At 48.1% G+C, this 22,956-nt stretch overlaps 1 protein-coding gene and 1 non-coding gene across 2 annotated transcripts; one reads left to right on the top strand and one right to left on the bottom strand.

The window, feature by feature from the left end:
* On the bottom strand, positions 1–22,897 carry LOC135821015 (mucin-17-like). The gene is made up of 13 exons (XM_065334064.1): positions 18,744–22,897; positions 17,655–17,744; positions 16,825–16,871; positions 16,288–16,358; positions 15,663–15,741; positions 14,208–14,307; positions 13,972–14,034; positions 13,104–13,637; positions 11,348–11,441; positions 6,978–7,110; positions 6,375–6,515; positions 2,157–2,298; positions 1–1,504 (listed from the first exon to the last, which is right to left on the bottom strand). The coding sequence occupies exons 1-13, from the start codon at positions 22,677–22,679 to the stop codon at positions 1,385–1,387; spliced, it is 5,550 nt and encodes a 1,849-aa protein (XP_065190136.1). The 5' UTR covers positions 22,680–22,897; the 3' UTR covers positions 1–1,384.
* On the top strand, positions 9,222–9,293 carry Trnae-uuc (transfer RNA glutamic acid (anticodon UUC)). The gene has a single exon. It is a non-coding gene; the product is annotated as a tRNA-Glu (tRNA).
* Positions 22,898–22,956: the final 59 nt, after the last annotated feature.

Genomic DNA, 22,956 nt, shown 5'->3' on the forward strand with positions numbered 1-22,956 from the left:
TGATTGTTGCCAAGGTAACCAGCACTCCTGGGCGCACGGCATACGAGTATTCAAGAGACTGAAATGTCACTGAATTCAAAATCATGATCTGCATCAACGGTGTAAAAAAGTAGCCATACATAATTATTATAATGATTGACTTGAAAGGAGATAAAAGCATAACTAGGGAAAGGGCGGTCTACATAACAATGAGAAGTAAGTGAAAGACTGAGTGCAGCTGCATACCATTGGAATAATTATGACAAAGACAACGGTTGATGAACAGCACGATGTTATGTGCGCGTGTGTGTACATACTGGTGTATTAATAGCAGAATGACATTCACGGTCTTGAGTGCTACCACAGTGTGCAGGATGCTAGGGTGCAGCAGCAGGCACATTAGTGCATGCTGCTACGGCTATTCACAGTCCATACATCTATCATGTAGTGTGTGATGGAATAACCGTGCACTATGCAAACAGCATAATATTGATATGCACACCATTCACCAAAATGCAGTAATCAGAGTAGAAGGAAAATGCTTAAAAAAGGGGAGTAATTCCACAATGTCAACGATCTTCAGGAACGGGGCTATGAAACGATAATTCAAGACTTTCCAAATCCTAATAAAATAGACGTACTGTTGCAGCACATACTACCTACGGCGCAACAGTTATATTTTGTAAAAAATAATAATATTCTGGAAGCAAAGGGGGGGGGGGGCGGAGGGGGGCAAGAATCACTTGACAAAATCAGAACATCTAGTAGATATGACACACAAGCACCTACATGTATCTAATGTAAGTAGAAGATGCAGAACTGTAAGGTGCACAGTGAATTGCACAGTGACGGCAAACAAAGCAAGCAGTCTTCATAATGACTGGCGGTACATACAATGACAAACCAACTGACCAACAACAAACTGATTGTCCAAGGTGCTGGATGTGTTACTGATAGTCCATGATCCGGCACATGTAAGTACCACACACACTGCACTCAAATAAACCAGTGGACAAGTATCACACTGCTGCCAATGACACTGCTTTTCTCACACAACTCCGTGCTGATACGCATGATCGCCACGCATAGCTGATAACTGTTAGCTGATTCCAAGACGGGGAACAACAGCAACACGGAGGCTAGCAAGAGCGCACTGGTCTTGAGCAGGATCTCCACGTTAGCCTAACCAGCGCAGTACACAACTAGCAGGATCACCTTGTTAGCCTAACCAGCGCAGTGCAGTACGCCACTACTACACTGTAGCAGCAACAGCACCATGCCAGACCAGTGGAGTGCACAGCTAGTCCTTGATTTCACCAACTTACTGATAATTTCGGTATACTGTATTCCAGTTCTCAAAGCTCCTCCAACTTGACAGTTTCAGTATTCAAGCCTCTCTGGTACACTACATGACAAAGAGAGAGTCTGACTTGGCAGCCGTGCCACGCCGAGTTGGCAATCGTCTTCCTGTTGGACCGGGTGCTCGGCGAAGTAGTGTACGTACCATTGATCCTGGTATTGGGTCCTGTTACCACAACAGAGAGAGAGAGAGAGAGAGAGAGAGAGAGAGAGAGAGAGAGAGAGAGAGAGAGAGAGAGAGAGAGAGAGAGAGAGAGAGAGAGCGAGAGAGAGAGAGAGAGAGAGAGAGATATAGAGAGAAAGAGAGAGAGAGAGAGAGAGAGAGAGAGAGAGAGAGAGAGAGAGAGAGAGAGAGAGAGAGAGAGAGAGAGACAAGAGAGAGAGAGAGAGAGAGAGAGAGAGAGAGAGAGAGAGAGATATAGAGAGAAAGAGAGAGAGAGAGAGAGAGAGAGAGAGATAAATAAAGAAACAGAGAGACAGAGGGGCAGAGAGAGAGAGATAGAATGCGTGAATACGTGACATGTATATCAACACACTTACTATATTACTGTATGCCAGTGATGACAGTGGGAGAAGATACCATTATAAGGACATGGCGCGTGATAAAAGTGGAATTTATTCTAGCAATCAAACTGAGAAAGGTTTGCATTTTGAATGGAGTTGCTTTGCTCTATACACACCAACCCACAGTACACATGTGTTGTGTTGTACAGCAAGCCATCCTGCAAACCCCTCAGCTGATCATAACATTACATGAATCACAACACGGCAGCAGCAGCAGCATAGCAGTAGGACAATTAACGTGTGGGTATGAGTACCTTTTCAAAAGACGATGGTGGTTCCACTACCTCTTCTTCAAGTTTGGATATTTGCTGTCGTAGGTGTGCAGGACGAGAACCAGCCACCACTGGCTTTGGCTTAACGGCTGGACGGGGTTTCTTACTGCCTCCTTCAGCAGATCTGGAAAGACATACAAAAAGTCATTTCTTATCTATCTCATCCAGAAAGTGTTGGATAAATCCCCTCTTCCATAGCAGCTGGTCCGTTTCCTCCAATGGCTTACTCTGGCCATGATCTGTGGAGACCACACGGCATGTGCTTGCACCCAGTTGAACCATGTCCTGAAGCTGTTTGTGGATGTCCATGTCATACATGCAGCAGTCAATCACTGTGATGATATCCTTCGCCAGTGCAAGGACTTTGGCTGGTCTGCTTCCAAGGTAGGGTGGTAGCCAAAGGGGGGGGGGGGGGGGACTGCACTCCTACCCCCCACTTATTTGTCGATTTTCGTGGGTTTTTTTTTCAGTTGTAAATGCGGTTGGTTGTTACTAACGGAGGGTTCATAAAGACACACTTCTCTGGGGAGAAGTTCCCCCACCCCGTACGTTGCATTTTGGGTGGCAAGACAATTTTGGAAAATGGAAAAATTGCGCTACGGGATAAATTTTCCCTTGCCCCCCCCCCCCCCCCCCCCCCATTTGACCTGGCTATAACCCTGCAAGGATGATGGCCTGGTCATTTACCCCTGGAGAGCTTTGCACAAGGTCAGGTAACTTTGATTGCTCATCAGAAAAAGTGCTCAACCAAACCGAGGATAGGGAGCGCAATACTCAATCATCAATAGTATGTAGTTACAGTACTGTCAGGTAGCGCCGAAGAACGGAGCGCCGAAGAACGGAGCGCCGAAGAACGGAGCGCCGAAGAACGGAGCGCCGAAGAACGGAGCGCCGAAGAACGGAGCGCCGAAGAACGGAGCGCCGAAGAACGGAGCGCCGAAGAACGGAGCGCCGAAGAACGGAGCGCCGAAGAACGGAGCGCCGAAGAACGGAGCGCCGAAGAACGGAGCGCCGAAGAACGGAGCGCCGAAGAACGGAGCGCCGAAGAACGGAGCGCCGAAGAACGGAGCGCCGAAGAACGGAGCGCCGAAGAACGGAGCGCCGAAGAACGGCCAGGCTAGAATTTCACCAAGCCCAGCATACCAATGTATACACGGTGACTCAACAGTGCATAGACTGTAATACATGAAAATAAGAACGGTCTAGGCTAGGAGGCTGACCCCCAGTTCTTCGGAGACCGACAGTACTGTATGCAGTTACACAAGGGAAGGGGTTGAATCCTCACCAAAGAAACTAGGAGTGAAACATGTGCCAAAATTGAGGACACGAGTACTCTTTGAAAATACGAGCGAGTATTCGACCGAGTACGAGTATTTTACTGACAACACAAAACAATGTACTGCACACACTCTCGTAACACCGAACGTACTACACCTAATACACATGGTCTTGCATGCAGCCTAGTACAGGAAATAGTCTGAACTGCTATCTTTTGTTGGTAAGTAGGGACAACCAATAATGTCGTGCTTGCATAGGCTATCAGTACCGGTCAGAGTAACAGAAGTGCTTGATGTATATGCATACAGTACACTATACATAAGATACTTCGAGTATTTTGCAAAACGAGTACTCGCTCGTTTCAAATTTTCGAGCGAGCGCTCGAGTATTCAATATACTCATTTCACCCCTAAAAGAAATGTTCATTTCTCGTTGGCTGAACACAGTGAAATAAACGAGAAATTGTGTTCTTTGTAGATTTGTTGGCACGTGGTGGAGGATGGGTGTGAGGGCACGGTTTTTGCTGGAAACTGGTGCTGGCGTGGATTGCTGATCATTGTTTTCCTTCTTGCCAAGTGGAAGATTGAAAATTCCGAGTACATGTAGTTAATTAAAAAATGTTCATGATCAGAAATGAGGCGACGTGGTGTAACGCTGCAGCCAGAGGCAGAGGTAGCAGAGGTGGGAGAGGAGGTGCCAAAGGCAGAGGTAGAAGAGGTGGGAGAGGAGGTGCCAGAGCCTCGTCTGTTTGTGAATTCCCGGACTCTGATTTAGTTGGCAACACCTCGTCGTCGGAATACGAAACCGCCAAAGAGAAGCAGCCACATTGTGCAACCCAGGCGGAGGCTCCGGCGTCTCCGATAAAGCGTATGCCACATTCCCAGCTGGAAGCAGAGAGAAAAGTGCTGGGAATGAAGATCCGGATGTTGGAACGGAATATCAGAGAGTTGACAAACCGAGGTAGATCCTCGAAGAGGAAAAGGCCGACGGACTCTTCAGACTCAAATTCCCAATCGTCGTCGTCAGAGTCATCACGGTCTTCCTCCTCGTCACCATCTAGGTCCAGGTCCCCAAGACGGAGGAAGAGCCTGAAGTCAACCAGCAGTGACACCGTGAGCTGGAAGTCCAGGAGCTACGCGACGCAGTTTGAGCTGAATGCAGTTTGAGCTGAATTCAGAGCTGCTGGATGTACTTCACGCATAGAAATCCAAGTCGAAGAGAAAGAGAAGAAAAGCAGCAAGAAAAGGTGAGAGATTGCTAAGGAAGAGGCAAGAGTGGTTGCTAATTGCAGAAACGCATGGTCACCAGGTGGCGACATTCTTCCAGGAAGGCGACCAGCTAATGGCGTTGGTGGGAAATTCGAAAAAGAAAAAGCGTCTCCAAGCTGCCATTCAAGCCAAGAGGGCGAAAAAGAAGGTAGCAGTTGCTGCACGGGGCCCAAGCATGCCAAGCCCAATCATTCAGGCACCGCAAGGCGCTTTGATGCCATTCAGGCAACCACCTATGCAGATTCATGCGAATAACTTTCGCACTGGGGTTTGCCACCGATGTGGGCAGTCAGGGCATTACGTGAAGTTTTGTCCCCAGCAATCTAGCGTCATGGGCCCAGGTCGGCAAGCCATGCAGCGTTGACAGTGTAGCCTTTGAAGTCTCCAATACTGTGCTACGGTATTCGGGAAAAGAGCCGGATATCGCAGCTATGGACCCAACAAGACGCACGGACCTTGGCTATTCTCTCGGAAACACACCCATCCCGTGCCTGACGGTTGACTATGATGATCATGAAACTCGGAGTAGCAATGGTTACCGTGAAGTCGCGGATAAAAGCCGGGCTTATAAGCACATAAGCCGCTTTCTGCATCAGGCTTTAATGCAAGCCAGGCTTGTATGCAAACCATGCTTACATGCAGCACAGATATTTTTGCCAGGCTTGTATGCACATAGAAGCCAGGCTTGTATGCACATAGAAGCCAGGCTTCTACGCGCGACACGCGTAGATCTACCACTGACTACCGGTATGGCGGCAGTTTTACTATGCACCGTACATAGCGCATGCACTCTTGACCTACCCGATTCGCGCTTGCATAGAAGCCAGGCTTCTACGCGCGACAGGCTTATATGCATTTGACCCGTTTGATTTTCAGGCTTCTATCCGCGATGTGCTTGTATGCAAACCCGGCTTTTATCTGCGACTTAACGGTATGTTTCCTTGGTGAGGATCCAACCGCTTCCATTGTGTGTACTAGCTCCAATGCATGCCAGCATTGTTGAGCATTCTTTGCGGTGGATGGGGTCACTTCTCCTGTGTAGTTATGCAATTACACTTTTTGTTGTTGTTTCCTGCAGCCATCCGGAATCCTTTTCGTCTGTTCAGACAGAGCGGTTTCAGCTTGTGCATGTCCTTTGCAGGGTTGTAGCCAAAGGGGTGGGGGTGCAGCCCCCCCCCCCCTAAATCTGGTAATGCACCGCCCTACTCATTTATTTTGATTTTGTTCAGTTCACACAACGGAAATGGGGCCACAAATCGATATTGCAGGAGCTTGCTGCACCCATACGTTGCATTTTGTGTGACAAGGCAATAGTGGAAAAAATGGGTGAATAATGGTTGAACTGTGTTTTTTTTCTCGTGCCCCCCCCCCCCCCCCCCTACAGCAAACATCAGACAGCCAACACACAGATACTTGATCTAGACGACTAGACCTATATTAAATTTTACAAGGCTACTACATAAACAACAATTGTAGACACATAACGTTATAGGCAGTGGCACGCGTATCACCACTCACATTTACCCACTAGTATCACCACTCACACTTACCCACTAGTATCACCACTCACACTTACCCACTAGTATCACCACTCACACTTACCCACTAGTATCACCACTCACACTTACCCACTAGTATCACCACTCACACTTACCCACTAGTAGTATCACTGGGAGCAGCAGCTGTCAGTGTACTACTGCTGCTATTCGTGTTGGTAGTCACTGATGCGGCTAGGGCTGCTTGGGACATTACGGACACAGCATTCTTAGGCACACCAGCTGGTAACTTGACACCACTGCATGGACAAATAACAAACACAACACCAGTGCGACACAATAACTATAAAGTATGATTGAGATTGCATCACTATCTTTTCCCTAATATTTTACATAAACGACGGCGACGAAAACAATTTGGGAGACCCGTTGTAAGTTCCTTAATGTGTGGTGATGACTGCGACATTTTATAATACTGTACTCACTTGACTAGAAACCCCTGTCCAAAAAAGCCCCTCTTGGATAATAGCCTCCCGGACACGCCCGTTTAAAATGATACAAATCCCTCTCAAATAGAAGCACGGCCCACTATTGGCAAAGCACAGGTGACCGCAGGCAGTGCCATGCGCAGTAAGGTCAAACAAGTAGAATATAACAATGTGTATATGTACATGCATGCACATACCAGTACACATCAAGGTCAACACATTATGTGTGAACCCCCCAGACACACACACACACACACACACACACACACTTACCCAGGCGATGACATCTTTTCGAACCTTGCTTTCAGTGAAGCTGCAGTTCTGGGCTTAGCATCGTCATCCTCGCCATCGCTAGACCAGTCACTGATGTCTTCATCGTCATCATCACTATTACCAACGCCTTGTCCTTATGTAAACAAGCAAGATATATTGAGGGAGGGAGAGAGAGAGAGAGAGAGAGAGAGAGAGAGAGAGAGAGAGAGAGAGAAAATCATGTTCAGAGATGGAAGAAGGATAGCAATATAGGGTGTCCAGGGTTCTAGCCAGGTCAATATAGTAGGGGCAGGCGCGTACGCAGGGTCACCTGTAGGGGGGTTTCCAACCTAATCCCAAATAATGAGTTTTTTTAAAAAGTTTTAACCCTTTCTAAAGAGCCCTAGGAAATTTTCAAAATTATGCATTTTTTCGTGTTGTTTGGATCATAACTTCAGTTCTACTCAGTTCTTCAGTTCTACTTCAGTTCTACTCACTCAATCTTCTTCATTATCTTGGGCTTCCTGGAAGTGGAAAGGTACCATGCAGGGAGAGGTCGACCATGATAGCCAGAACACAGTACAGTCATGTACATATCCAGCGCGATAGGATAGCGGTAGAGGGTTGATCGCAGAGTTTCGATTTTTTTGCTGTGTACGAGGTGATTCGTAATTTTTTAATATTGAGTTATTTCTTAACAAATCGGTAAAATATCTCACTGCAAGCACCTGCAAAAAGTCACTTCAAATTTCTTTTTGCCATTGCCATTGCCAATGTTCTGTCAAGTTCGCCTCCAAAATTGAGACTGATATTCCTTCAGGAAGTGACATTGCAAGAGCTTTCAGTCTGCATGTGCGCGATGTTTACGGTAAAATAGAGTATAAGAGAGTCATAGCCGCTGGTTTCAACCTCGAGTGACAACATATTTAGCTGAATAGGAAGCATATGATAGCTACATACTGGAAACGACGCCTGGGAAGGAGGAATGTCGGTGTGTTGGCCCTAGTAATGGCCAAACATTGGCAATCACTGAATTTGCTAACAGATGTTGATCACAATTACACATGAAATCAGGGTGATAAACCTGTTGCTATGTAAGCTTGAATGGCTTGTATTTGGATGAACATGATCTTGATCCAGTCTTGCTGGACCATCCTGGAGACGTAGGGTCTCCTTCTATTGAAAACTGACTTGAAATTGTGCTGCTAAGGCCTATTTTACCATGATGTTAAGAAATGACCACAACAAATAATATGCGGAAAAATTGCCATTTTTCAACTGCCACCTGCTTCCCAACACCAAGGAATATGTGAATGAGAATCCCAACATTGCAATCCAAAGACATCAGTATTACATTTTTAGAGGACGAAATGGAAAGATTCACACCTCGAACCCTACGGAAGCCTATTTTACTTTCGTGTTAAATAATGACGAATCACCTCGTACTCTTGAAAATATCACAAGTGAAGCCCCTGCAAATTTGAGCAAATTAGCGTGACGAAAATCTCAAATTCTTGATACTCAAGTCGCACTGCGCGCTTTTGAAATTGCCGAGATCGCGGCTCAACTTACGAATGATTGATCTCACGATACATTGCTCGCAGCGCTTCGCACATTGTTTCAACCGACAGCTGAGAGTTTTCTATTTGACCTGGATATTTGGATCGTAGGATTTGAGCGAGATTTGACTGAGTTACGATCTTTTGAAGTTTTGCATTCTTGCCAGATCGATCATGCGCCCTACCAAAAAATGCCCAAAAACGTTGCTCGTTTGGAACATTTGGGGGGTTTCCGGGCAACGGGAAACCCCCCCTGCGTACGCGCCTGAGGGGGGCGGGCATGGGAAAAAGTTACCCCGTGACCCATTCTTTCCATTGTCCAAATTTGTCTTGCCATGCAAAATGCAACATACAGGGTGAACCCCGACTTCACCCCTCACAAATGTGCCTTTCTGAACCCTCTAGTAGTGACTATCGACTGTATTTTCGTTGAATGGCGTGAAAAAACACAAAAATCGGAAAATGAGTAGGGGGGGGGGGGCGGCACTTTTTCACAGGGGGGCGCGCAAACGGAGTAGGGGGGGTGCTGCGCCCCCCTACCCCCCTTTGGCTAAAACCCTGGTGTCCATGCCATGGGTGTCCAAAACGAGTACATGTATAGGACTAGATTAGTTCAAGGCAGGTGAAAAGCAGGCGGGGGAGTCTGAAGAATATAATGAGAATACGATCAATCAAAACTTCGACAAATCTAGCCTTCACTACTGACTCCCATATGGTCTAGTGGTTAGGATTTCTGGTTTTCACCCAGACGGCCCGGGTTCAATTCCCGGTGTGGGAAAAGTATTCTTTTTTTCTATTTCACACCATACATACGGACAGCACAAGCTGAGTTTTCACAACAGCGCGGCCAGTTTCCCGTTTTCAGTCCCGCATTTCTTTCAGATTGCCTTTCCGGTGTGCATGTGGTGCACGATACTACAAAATACTGCTGACCTAAAGTAAAGGCTAAACTGGTCTACGTCTGTATCACTTTTGCGCGTCTACACGGGTTTGAAGGATCTTGGTGTGATGCTGTATGTACTTGAGAGGACATGGATCAATTGTATCACATTATTCATACAATTGTATCACATTATTCCCGTAGCTATGCAGAAGACGTTACTTCAGTAACGTCTGGCGCTAGCCAGGGTCCACACAGCTTTAATTTGGTGTTTGTTTGTTTGTTTGTGTCACGCCTGGCGCTATCCCGTATCTGTCCCGTACTGTACCGTACCAGCAAAGACAGCTGGCCACAATATTTTTGTTTGTTTGTGCCATTGACATGTCTGGCGCTATCCCGTACCTGTCCCGTACCATCAAGAGTACGGTACCATTAAGAGAATGAGTACTAGTATATATGCGAAGTGTATCGGGGGAATGCATTCAGTGCAGTAACATTTTGTGTGGATTTGTGTGCGAGGCCGAGATCCCACTAGCAGGCTGGCTGGGCCGCCTGTCGACCAGCCCGGGAATCGCATGTAGGCCGATAGCATAATAGTTATAACGTATATACAGTCATGTAGATGTATAGCAGGGTTGTCATATTATGTAAACGACTCCCTGCTGTATGAGGAGATTTTCTGGAAAGAAATACGAAGTAGGGAGACGAGTAAATGCAATCAGAATGGATGTTAGTTGCTGTCAGTATAATAATAATAAGAAGAAGAACGCCCGTGATCGGCAGAGTCAGCGCCGGTCCCAGGAAACGTCAGGACAGACATCTCGTCGACTCCAGAACGCCCGTGATCGGCAGAGTCAGCGCCGGTCCCATAGCTATGCAGAAGACGTTACTTCAGTATCTCATTGAAACGTTTTTGCAATACAATGATGCATCCAATCAAAGGAAAAAGCATTTCCATCAGTTCTGACAACATACACGATGAGCTAGGCAACAAAGCATAGCGCAGGGCCCTGAGCTTTCAAGCTCTCTCGTTATTCATACAATTGTATCACATTATTATTCATACAATTGGCACGCTCAGATAGCTAGCGCTAATATGTAGTCTGCAGCGCTAATATGTAGTCTGTACATAAGGCACTTTCCTTATGTGCGTTGGGTCATTCTATCCAAGTTCGTGGAACATAACAGATCCATGAAAGTTGGTCATGTGAGCAGTGTTGTCGTACCACCAATCAGCGTCATGTAATGGTTGGCAGCACTCCTCGAGGACAGTTTAAATACTCGCAAAGCTGAGGACCTATTGCAAAGTACAGTGCTACTGACTACAGCCAGAAAACCGACCGGTAGGGCATTAGTTTGTGCAGCCATATCAACTACTGAGTACTGTGAACAGCTCTTAAAAGAAACCCTGTCCTGGATATGAACAGTTCACGCAGTGTCCCTCGCCCAGACCCGGGTATCGGTAGACCAGTAACTAATGAAAACTGTGTTCAACTGCACAGATACGACCAAAAGTAAAATTTATAGCACTCCCAAGAGGGTCCAACTCTGCAAGGGTTTGCTATGGTGTATGGTGTGTGGATGGCGAAACTCACATCACCTAGTGTCGTGTTCATGTATTCGCTTTCTTTTCATTTCGCTGACCCGTACAGTTCTATCTTTCGTTTTTGGTGCGTGTTTTTGGCCGTGATGCCGAGACCTCAGGTCGGCAGAGCCATCAATGCCCCACCATCACTGCTGCATCTCGGTGCCGTCCCTGCTCAATAGTTGTCACGTTCGTCCTAGTCTCAGTACAATTGCCTTTCATTATTATTTTCGAGCTTGGTGTGTGAACATAGTAAAATATAAAAATAAATGTTGTACGTTCCCACCCTGTTCTTAGCGATCAGTGAAGCAGTAAAAATTAAAACTAGCGCTACACGACGCTTGCAGCTAGCTCTAGCCTGACTTACTGGTTTCACTCTTCTTGGGAGTGAGCTGCACAAGCCGGCGTCGTGGTGATGCTGCAGGACTACTGGTTACATCGCTCTCAATCGGTGATGCATCCTGTGGTGTAATGCACACACACACACACACACACACACACACACACACACACGCACACACACACACGCACACACACACATACACACACATACACACACACACACACACACACGCATACACACACACACGCATACACACACACATACACACACACACACACACACACACGCACACACACACACACATGCACACACAAGCACACAGGAAACCGTGCAGATATAGTACAGCATGTGTTAACTAGGTCAAGGTAAAGTGGGGACAGCCAATACCCATACTGCACCGACCGTTCACGTGTATCATTGTACTACACTTGCCAGGAAACTACAGGCACAGGTACAGGTACAGGTACAGGTACAGGTACAGGTACAGGTACAGGTACAGGCACAGGCACAGGTACAGGTGCAGGTGCAGGTGCAGGTACAGGTACAGGTACAGGTACAGGTACAGGTACAGGTACAGGTACAGGTACAGGTACAGGTACAGGTACAGGCACAGGCACAGGCACAGGCACAGGTACAGGTACAGGTACAGGTACAGGTACAGGTACAGGTACAGGCACAGGTGCAGGTGCAGGTGCAGGTACAGGTACAGGTACAGGTACAGGCACAGGTACAGGTACAGGTACAGGTACAGGTACAGGTACAGGTACAGGTACAGGTACAGGCACAGGTGCAGGTGCAGGTGCAGGTACAGGTACAGGTACAGGTACAGGCACAGGCACAGGTACAGGTGCAGGTGCAGGTACAGGTACAGGTACAGGTACAGGCACAGGTACAGGTACAGGTACAGGTACAGGTACAGGTACAGGTACAGGTACAGGTACAGGTACAGGCAGACCTCGCTTATCTGGTCCTCTTTTATCCGGATCCCTCGCCATCCGGAAGAAAATAGCTGGTTACAGATTTATAGCATACGTGGTGCATCCAACATAACCGGTGTTCGATTATCCGGTTCCCTCGCCTATCCAGATATTTTTGTGGGAAGCGGATGTGTGCGGTTAAGCGAGGTCTGACTGTACAGTCGGTAAACACACACACATGCATATCAGTTACAGTACAGTCAATAGATACACAAAGTGAGTACGCTCTGCCCATTTTGAGGTGTTGAGCACTATTTGCAGCAAGGACTTCAGACACTTTGTCTACACAGAGTCATGTATTAGCTACAGTACATCAGAGTCACAGCGCTAGACCACTACGGAAATGCATTGTGAAGCTTGATCATTTCTGCATTTCAGTTCATGCATTCTAGACATTTATTCACAAGCATACAGATTGTCACATACCGACAGCTAAATAAAGACAGTTAGACTCAATCTGCGGACAGCATGCTGTTTCGTTCGTTGTGAACTCATCAGCGCAGCACAGAGAAAATGAGGCCGAACCTGATAGCAATGAAAAAACAACTTTCCAAAGCCAGATTTAAACCAGGCCCAAACGTACCTTGCCAGAGTGCTCAAACTGAAAAGTCAATGAGCTCTGCGTAATGCAAACAGCAAAGGCACTACCCCACATGAGAGTGCTCAACTACTACCAGAGCAGGAGCGAAATACTAAAGACAGTTACGTACAGACAGTTACATGTACGAGCACTCGTACATACAGACAGTTAGACACATACAGTTAGACACAGACAGTAAACCACACAGGCACGCTGACAGTACCTTTGGTTGTTTCTTGACAGCGTCGGCGATTACTGACGGCTTGGTGCTGCCTGCTTTGGACGACTCGAGAATGTCTGCAAATTGCCTCTGTGGCGTACGTGCTGTTGATGATGTGGGGTATGTGTGATCCGGGTGACCAGCCAATGTGGATTGATAGGCTGATGATGATGATGATGATGATGCAGTGGATGCCCAGGATGGCTGTTGTTGAGATGTACCATACGGAGACATGTGAGCAGTGCTTGATGTCGATGGTGGCATATGACCCCAGGCGGAGTACGGCGAAGAGGCAATACCAGCTGCTCGGTGCGCAGTCTGTTGTAGAAAGCTGGCGTAGCTACCCAGAGGCTCAGCCGCACCAGTAGTAGATGACGGTGGCGGTGCTCCATACATGCTGGACATCGATGACATGTATGCTGATGAACTAGAGCCGTACAGAGAGGCTGAAGAGGATGTAGAGCCTGGATAGTGTGCTGTACTTGCTGCACCGGCAGTATTGAACATTGAACCGTGGGAATAGGCACCCATACCTGACTGCACAGTTACACAATCATGAAAAAGAAAAAAAAAAGGAAAATTCATGTCTAATGTTGGAACAGTCTTTGAATTTGGTGATATTCCGCACGTAGCATGACATGGTTACTTCATGTAAAGAAAACTCTCTTACCAACTTCTCACAGCAGCTAGCAGTCGGCAACAATAGCAGGAAGTCGATTGCCCCCAATGTGGAAGTCGGCAACACGATGTATGCACTCCTATGTCGGGAGCAATCACCCATGAAGGACTCCCACGCACAAACAGTGCTAGTACAAATCAGAGTATCATGTGATGTTGCAGCACGGTGGAAATGGCACATCAGATCACTTACACTGCCAGCTAACCCTGAATGGTGACCTGGTGGAAGACCCTGAGCAACACGAATATGAGACATCTGCAAGGACACAAACAGACGATGAACAGAGCTTACTTCATCAACAACAGCCGTCACAGCAGGCGGAGTACCACCACCACCACCACCACAAGTCACAACAGCGCAGCAACAACAACTGTACAACCAGAAGTAGCAGCAGCAGCAGCAGCAGTAACAGCTGCAAAAAAATTCACCTCATCTTGCAAGCGCCGGACTTCTTCTTCAGCCCTGACAGCTCGTTCGTCAGAAATGCTCAGAAGTCGACTGTGAACATCGCTGGATACCATCTCCTTTCTATGAGACAGAGGGAAAGGAAAGAACGTATGTACACATACATGCACACGCGTGCACGTGCACACACACACACACACACACACACACACACATACACACGCACACACACACACACGCGCGCGTGCACGCACACACACACACATACACACACATACACACACACATGCAAGCATACGCATGCACGCACAAAAAAGCACAGTACTTGAAAGAAAGAAAAACTATCTACATTGCATTTTACTACTGCACTGCACTGTACCACACAGACCAACAGTTCTCAGTTCTTTTAACAAAGCTGTACTCTACAAGCAGGCCAACATTCACCAATATGGTAGTTACACTGATTTTAATCTCACAGGGGCAACGTCAACAGCAGAAGAAGAAACAACAGCAGCAGCAGCAGCCAGAATAAAACACGGGAGCAACAACAGCAAGAAACTGACGGAAGACAGTAAATGAGCAATGAGGAGTCAGGGGAGTGGAAAAGGATAATACAACATTCAATCCAAGCCCAGCAATACTGCACACAAGTGCAGCGATAGAGAGACAGCTATTCTAGCAAATACAAGGAATTGTGAAATCAAGCACCTCAAGAAGCTGCACATCCAGTGCTGGTGGCCAAAATCAGTGCCCTTTAAAATTACTCTATCTCTTAACAGCTACATCGTGGCTATTTCAACCTTCTTAGGTCTCATGAGAATGGCCCAACCGATTGCAATGAACAACAACATTTTTAAATCCGCTCAACAGATCAACTTCAGAGTGCTGTAACTGTCAAAAACACAGCGAGTTTTGAAACAATAATCAATTACTTCAAGTATACATACTACACAATCATGCAAGAAGAGAAGTGGTTGTCGTCCAGCACCAACACTCCAAGAGTGCTTAAAACAGTAGTAGTGAAAATCACTAGAGTGAGTACACACAGTCTAGTAGGGTGCTCACAAACTAATCATTTCCTGTTGCTACTCTGAGTTTTATGGCCTTGGTCAAACATCAGCCAACATACCTACCTACAGTCAAACATGTAACTACAATTGTACAATTGTAAAGACCGGCACCGTGACTAGCGACCAGCCTGGTACTACAGACCACTCCGCCAGGCACGGATGGTCTCCCATTATGATTAAGCGGTGCAAACCTCTAACTAAGGACCACCTGCCACTAAAGACCGCTTTCTCTGGCCCCAAAAGGGTGGTCGTTAGTTACAGGTTTTACTGGAATGTGTTTTATTGGTGAGCATCCTACAGGGTGGTGTGTACATAAAATACACAGTCATACAGTCATGCATGTACCTACAAACATACATGCGCACTCCCCCTCAAACTAATGAATGTACGCGGTGCATACAAACATACCTGGAAGAAGTCAAGTCCTGCAAGCGCTCTAGTAAGTGCTGTACCTCCGACTGAGCTTGGACCAGCTCGGATTGGGTGACTGTAAGTACACGCACGCACGTACACACACGTGCGCGCACAGACACACACATGCATGCATGCACAGACACACACACACATGCATGCGCACACACGTGCAAACACACACACGTGCACACACACACACACACACACACACACACACGCGCGCGCGCATACACACATGGCAAACACTGCTACAATCAAGACAGCCATTCTACTACAGTACAGCACATGTAGTGGCTGCATTGCTTATCACATTAGCATTGCACTGCAGGCACAAGGGGTACATGGATGCGGCTAATGGGGTTTTTCCGGCATTCGTGCCAATGGTTGTGAGACTTATCCCCTCGCCCCCACTGTTAGGCGCTGCATCTGCCGCTAGGGTTTACCGGGTGTTAGCGGCTGTCGTGAATTCCCTTTGGGAATGGACGCAATATTAAACTTACTCTTTTGTTATCACACTACACTACACCACACGTGTAGAACTGTAGATGTACTACGCACACGCATGACCATGATGGCATAACAAGAAAAACAAACGGTTGTCCATTGAGACCGGGCGTACCTTCCAGCTTAGCTTCAGCCTCTGATGCACGACTTCTGGAGATCTTTGCATCTAGCATGTAGTCCATACCACTGTACACAACAGCACACAACAGCACACAACAATAGAATCCTCTCTTGTACATCCAGTAGTTGATACATTGTAGAATGCTCACCAACCAAGCATGTCCAGTTTAAGCACACACACACAAACGTACACACACACATACTTCGGTACATACACACACACACACACACACACACACACACACACACACACACACACACACACGCGCACACACACACACACACACACACAGAGTAAAACGGTAAATGAGATGTGGCATTACCAGCATCTACATTTAGCCAGCAAAATGACCCTTTCACAGACAGCCCTAGATGAACAATGGACCATTGTAGCACAGGTGATGTTAAATCTACATGACATAGTGACATAGTGACATAGAGATACATGTACAAGTGTATGCATGCTGATGAACTCCACAAGATTGCATCAATACATCTGACTCACGTAACAGCGGGGCTAGGTTTGGCTTACCCTCTCAGAGCCATGCTGTTGGTTAGTTGATGTTCCAGTTTTCTCACCTGTGTTAGCACACAACAACAACATCAGGAACATCAGATACACACAACAGTTGTTCTCGTATATATACACTGCCGAGGGATACACACACAGAGCATAGGATATGCCATGTGAAAGCACTTGCGCCGCATACAAACCAGGGAGTCGTAGAATAGTCGTAGAATAGTCGTAAAATCTAAGGAGACGAGGCAGGTGACTACAACGTCAACAAATGTGGGTTTCGCTCCCAAGCTAATCGCTTCAGTCACCCTTGGGGCAGGGTCATTTTGCACACGCTCACATTGATCTGGCCCGGGTTCAGGGTCAGCAAGTCAAGGCCGTAATCACCACTTGCATAGACCATGGATCACATAGAACTTCCAAATCTGGGGTCCACTCGTATATCGTTCTACGATTCCCTGGTACCAACCCACAAATAGTGTACTGCCTGTACACCCATGCAAAGAAAACAAGGCGATTTACAGAAGAGCTTTGCAATGTGAGGCAAAACAGGGCAATGAATAATTGAAAATGATCTCCACAAGTTGTTTCCACACCACGTTCACTGCATAGTTCATCATTCCCAGCACCGGTAACGTCACAGTTACGAGCGCAGATTTCACCTGCCACTGCTGTACGTATGTACACATGCACACACATATTCGCGCACACGCACGCACACACACCACACCACACATGAACACACACACACACGCACACACACACACACACACACACACACACACACGCACACACACACACACACACACACACACACACACACAAGGACGAGCATGACAACTTACCATGTGTGATGTACCTTCTAAACTCTGCTCCAACTCTTGAACACGCTGTGACAGGTTTTGAGATGTCTCCTTCTCCTTGCGTAGCTCAGCCTGCAGAGAAAGTCATAACACACCACACCAACCATGTTCACTGTATTACATCTTCTACACGAGTGTACAGTGGTCCCTGGAGTCTATAATCCAGTACCATTGGTGCTACGGAAATTCTGCTGGATTAGGCAGGACAGTTTCCTCGGAGACAAGAGTGCAATAATACTAAGAAGAAGGAACCTGACGAGGAAGGCGTGTAAGTACATGTATACTCGTGAAAACGTTCAGATAGATGTCGTTCAAGAACCAGAACTGTGTCCTTCTTCTTACTATTATTGGATTAGGGAGCAGGGGTGTCACAGGGCAGTGGGGAGTGGTACGACCGGGATGTCCGGGGGGGGGGGGGGGATCTCAGTTGGTGAGTACTTTAGGGGCGTCACAGGGCAGTGGGGAGTGGTACGACTGGGGTCCAGGGTGTCCCGGGGGGGGGGGGGGGGGATCTCAGTTCGTGAGTACTTCAGGGGCGTCACAGGGCAGTGGGGAGTGGTACGACCGGGGTGCAGGGAGGTGCCCCCCCCCCTCCTCGGGAAAAATTGGATTTCTCGGTCAACAGAGCACGTTTTAGCACTTCACGGGCGCTCTGAGCGGCCCATCCTGGACGAAAAGTGGTGTGACCGCAGTCGTACTGGTCGTACCGTGTGTAACGCCCCTGAGGGAGGGTGCGGGATTAATTTTAATTAAAACAAATCTGATTTATTGGTGGAGCGGGCACGGATAGGGCATTTTGGTTTATACTGACAAATATGCTGGTTTATGGAGAATGCTGTTTTATAAAGTGCTAGATTAAAGATGGATGACCGTGCATGTGTAAGGGGCCATAGCACAGCAGTTGTGAAAGATGCTAACAACTAGTACCATATCCAGTTGACATTGAACAAATCCCTTTGAGGTGCGCGTTGTGGTTGATGAAAAGTTTTGCGATAACACCCCCCCCCCCCCCCCCCCCCGTGTCGCGGCCATTCTGTGTTATCAGGACACAACCGACATGACACAACTAACCTTCACATCTGATAGGTCACTTTCCACCTTCAACCGTACGGTGGTTTCACTAGAAAGCTGTCGCATGGCTGTACTTGATTCTTCTTGGACAATATCAACCAGCTTCTCAGCCACAATGCGACGTGTGCGTTCCTCGCGGAGGAGATTCTGACATTCGCGTATGTCAGTCGGGTAGAGAGCGGAGAGGTGTTGTTGCTGCTGCTTCAGAGCCATCAAGTCAACGCCGACAGAGTGAGCAGCACTGGCCACAACATCTTGCTGTTGATGAAACGGCACTAGACCAGGACCAGGTGTTGCCTTGGTTAATATAGGCTGCTGCTCCACTGCACTCGCTACTGCTGTTGCACTCGATACTGTTGCGTTGGTTGTGTCTAATGCTGCTGTACTCGCTGTTGGATTCTGTCGATGTGCTGGTTCCACTGTGGCTGCAGGTCGGCCTATACCTGGAACATCATCTTCAGTGGTACGAGTGACATCCCCTAGCACATCATTAGCATCATGTACCTGATGATCATGCACTGGTGACTCGTCCAGCACAGTCGGTGCCGCAGTAGCAGAGTCGGTCCGTTCGTCCACTGCATCATCTACAACAGCATCACTATCATCATGATATGCTGCTTGTGTTGATAGTGGTGTTGTATCACCCACTGCTTGTGTTGATAGTGGTGTTGTGTCACCCACTACTCCAGCAATGTCATCATGATCAGAGTTCTCCCCGTCGTCGTCATCTGTATGCCTACTGTGTGCATGGTCTGAGTCAAGCACTGGAGCCGTGCCATCGGCAAGTTCATTGTTATCATCTCGATGAGGCATACTTTCACCCGCTAGTTCATCCAGCGTGTGTTGCTCATCACCATCATCCAGCGTGTGCTGTTCATCACAATCTTGCTGTAGGCTGGTTGTGTGTGCACTGGGTGCTATCTGCTTGCTGGGCAGTGACACCGAGACCAGAACGTCCTGAGTCAACAGTCTGCCATTGTGGCCAGTAGCAGCAGCAGTTGGTGATACTGGTCTTGCGTAATCGTCACCATCTTGACGGTCAGCAGCATCATCTGTACTAGCCAGCAATTTATATGTTGTTAGCGGATCATCGTGCATGCCGAGATCTGGCTCGTCCACAGCGGTTGAGTTACCGACATCTGCAGCTGGCTCTACGGCGGATGCAGTAGAAGGTAACGACGGCTCTGCATTGGACTCCAACGCTGTGATGTCATCTCTCGTTGGTATGACATCATTGCTAGAAGCAGTAACTATAGGCTCTAAGGCAGCACTGTCAACGGACATGGGTGATGCCATAGCCAGTGGCCTAGCCGAGGAATCCAGTGGTGCTTCTGTAGCCGTCTCTATCCCAATGATGTCATCCTTTGCCAGCATTACATCATCGCTTAGTTTAGGGCTAGACTGGACTGTAGAGTTAGTGGGAGTGGAAGACTCACCGACAGCTGCTGCATCCACTGTCTTCTTCACGACTTTCTTTTTCTTCTTTTTTACTTCACCGTCAGTCTTTGTCTTCGTTGTCTTCTTCTTGACTTTGCGCACTGCACCATCAGCAGGCACTGGAGCGCTATCAGCAATGGCAGCTGTGGCCGCGCCATCGGCAAAGATATCAATATCACTTGCTGCCACCGTACCAGTATTGCATACAGTGGCTGGTGATTCACTAACAGGAGTACTGGTCTTGGCTTTCAGTTTCTTCTTGACCACCTTCTTCTTGCGTCCCACAGGACTAGTTTTGTCCGCTGCTGACTTGCTTTCCAATTCGTCCGCCCGACCAGTGACACTGCTTTTCGGCTGCTTATGCGTATCCTCACTGGGCAGCGGGTCTACTGCATGCTCTTGCAGATGCTGCTGCTGTGGCTGCCGGCGGCCATCTTCAACTCTGCTTGGGGATGGCTCGGAGCAATCAGTGTTACTAGTAGCCAGTGCTGTCGATACGGCTGATTCAAGCTGTGCGCTCAGAACTGCCTCACTGCTGGGCTGTGCGGTCAGTACTGCCTCACTGCTGGTATCCGCCGTCATGTTCGTAATGACAGCGTCTTCAATTGCCACTATCGGTACAGCAACGTCACAGGCAGTAGAATGAGCAGCATCAGCAGCACCATCAGTGGCGTCGGTGCTAGACGTAGCCAGGACAGTAGCTAATGCAGGTGTACCAGATGTCGAACCTGCTGGCTCTGCATCTTTGCCCATCGGCTGATCACCATGAGAAGATGAGTTGTCAGATGAAGACAGCAAAGTCTTGTCAACCCCATGTGCAGTAGTAGGTACAGCGGGATCACAATCATCAGGGTTACCACGGTTACCACGGGTAGTAGGAGTAGTATTGCGTATATCCGTTGCTGCTGCTGCTGCTGCTGGTGTTTCTTCCCCCAACACGAGTGTTGCTGGCTCTGATGACATGGTTTTAGGTGTGTCACACGATAAAGAGCTGGCTGTTAGTGTGTCTACTGCACTTGCTTGCACTACAGGAGATGTGTCGAGAGCAGACAGCTCACCAGCAAGCTCATCGGTTGCTGCAATCGCATCACATTCATCACTGCCGGCTCTTTCCGTTGTTGATGTCGGTGCAGCTGATAGTATTCTGGTTTCAGCTTGATCAGCGCAAGTGTGCGCCATACTCTGCTGTAGCCATGCGTTCTCGCCACACGCCACCTGTTGCAATCTCCCCACTGCGCCGTCATCATCTGGCATGGGGCACAGCAGCACATCATCAGCAGCAGCACCACCACCAGTACCACCACCAACATCAGCAGCAGCAGCACCATCAGCAGCAGCAGCACCGTCAGCAGCAGCACCATGAGCAGCAGCACCATGAGCAGCAGCACCATCAGCAGCAGCACCATCAGCAGTAGCACCATCAGCAGCAGCACCATCAGCAGCAGCACCATCAGCAGCAGCACCATCTTCACTATCATCTGCATGCACAGAGTGGTGTACTGTGTGTACAGCATCAGGCTCAGTACTTGCAGTGCTAGTCTCAGCTACACGCTCATCATCACAAGTAGCCACCACACTCGCACTAGCACCACAAGTGATGACAGTAGCAGAAGCAGCAGTGGTTGAGACGGCGGCATGCGATGCCATCATGTCTGCACATGTCTGGTCTGCTTTCACACGTGCCACACTCTGCTGTATCCATGCATTTTCAGCACTGGCAACTCGCTGCTTCAGCGCCTCCGCCGTTGCGATGTCCACCCCTACATCGCTACCAGCGTCTGCATGACATTCTACACTGCTCATAGTAGTACCAGCATTGTCAGTGACATCCGAGATCGGATCTTCCTTGACCTCTAGCTCTGTATTGACAGGTACAGTGTCGCTGACAACTGCTGTAGCTGTATCAACGTCATGAGGTGTGCTGCGACATTGCCGGTCAAGCTCTGCATCACTAACACACTGTTGCTGCTGCTGCTGCTGCTGCTGCTGTCCTGAATCTTCTACATCTACTTGACTTCTGCTGCTGCTAGTGCCAATGGTTTGTGTACTGCTGTACTCATCAACACTACAAGTGTACTCTCCGGCAGACTCCGGCACAACTGGTGTGCTGCTTTTCACCAACATGACGTTGGTCTCCGCCATGTAACAAGACTGTACAGTGTACCTACTACGCAGCCACTCTCCTTCAGCAGAGGCAACAGCCCTGGCCTCCGCAGTACTAGTACTGGGATCTTCCGAAAAATGACCCTCCTCAATATTCATTCCATCTTCGTACACACGATTACTCGCCATAGTATGCTGTGTGTGCAGTAGAGGATTGCTGGCATCGGATGAGCTCGACGAGCATGCAACACTGGATTTGCCTTGCATCAACGTAATGGCCCTGGTCTCTGCAGCTAGAGCCAGCTGTTTGGATTGCATCCAAAACGCATAGTCAAGTTCAGCTTTTTGAATTGTTTGACCCCATGGTACCTCTAATTCAGGTGCTGGAGATGCCATCGTGCTGAGAGAGAGGACTATAAATAATGGGAGCACACAACCATTTTCTATGGGGCGATCACCGATCTAACAAAATAGCACACCTTTCGGACTCAAAATTATCAAGCATCAGGAAATAATCGTGCCAGTCACAAGATTAGAAGATGATGCCTTTGGTGGACCGACAGTATTCGTACAGGTGTGGGGTGGAGTGGAGTGGAGACGTCAAGACAGCGCAAGCAAGTAAAGCTCAAGCTCAAATCTGCAAGCACCGCGCTATCGTAGCGTCCCTTGTTTC

Source organism: Sycon ciliatum, chromosome 7 (genome assembly GCF_964019385.1).
Source record: "Sycon ciliatum chromosome 7, ocSycCili1.1, whole genome shotgun sequence".
NCBI classification, from domain to species: Eukaryota; Metazoa; Porifera; class Calcarea; order Leucosolenida; family Sycettidae; genus Sycon; species Sycon ciliatum.

Bases quoted from the DNA above. Each gene is read 5' to 3' on its own strand.
- LOC135821015 (XM_065334064.1), bottom strand. From the start codon at position 22,679: ATGGCATCTCCAGCACCTGAATTAGAGGTACCATGGGGTCAAACAATT. The intron at 15,742-16,287 runs GTACGCCCGGTC...GTGTACTTACAG, and splicing joins GGCTGAAGCTAAGCTGGAAG to TCACCCAATCCGAGCTGGTC. The intron at 14,308-15,662 runs GTATGTTTGTAT...TCTGTCTCATAG, and splicing joins CAGGACTTGACTTCTTCCAG to AAAGGAGATGGTATCCAGCG.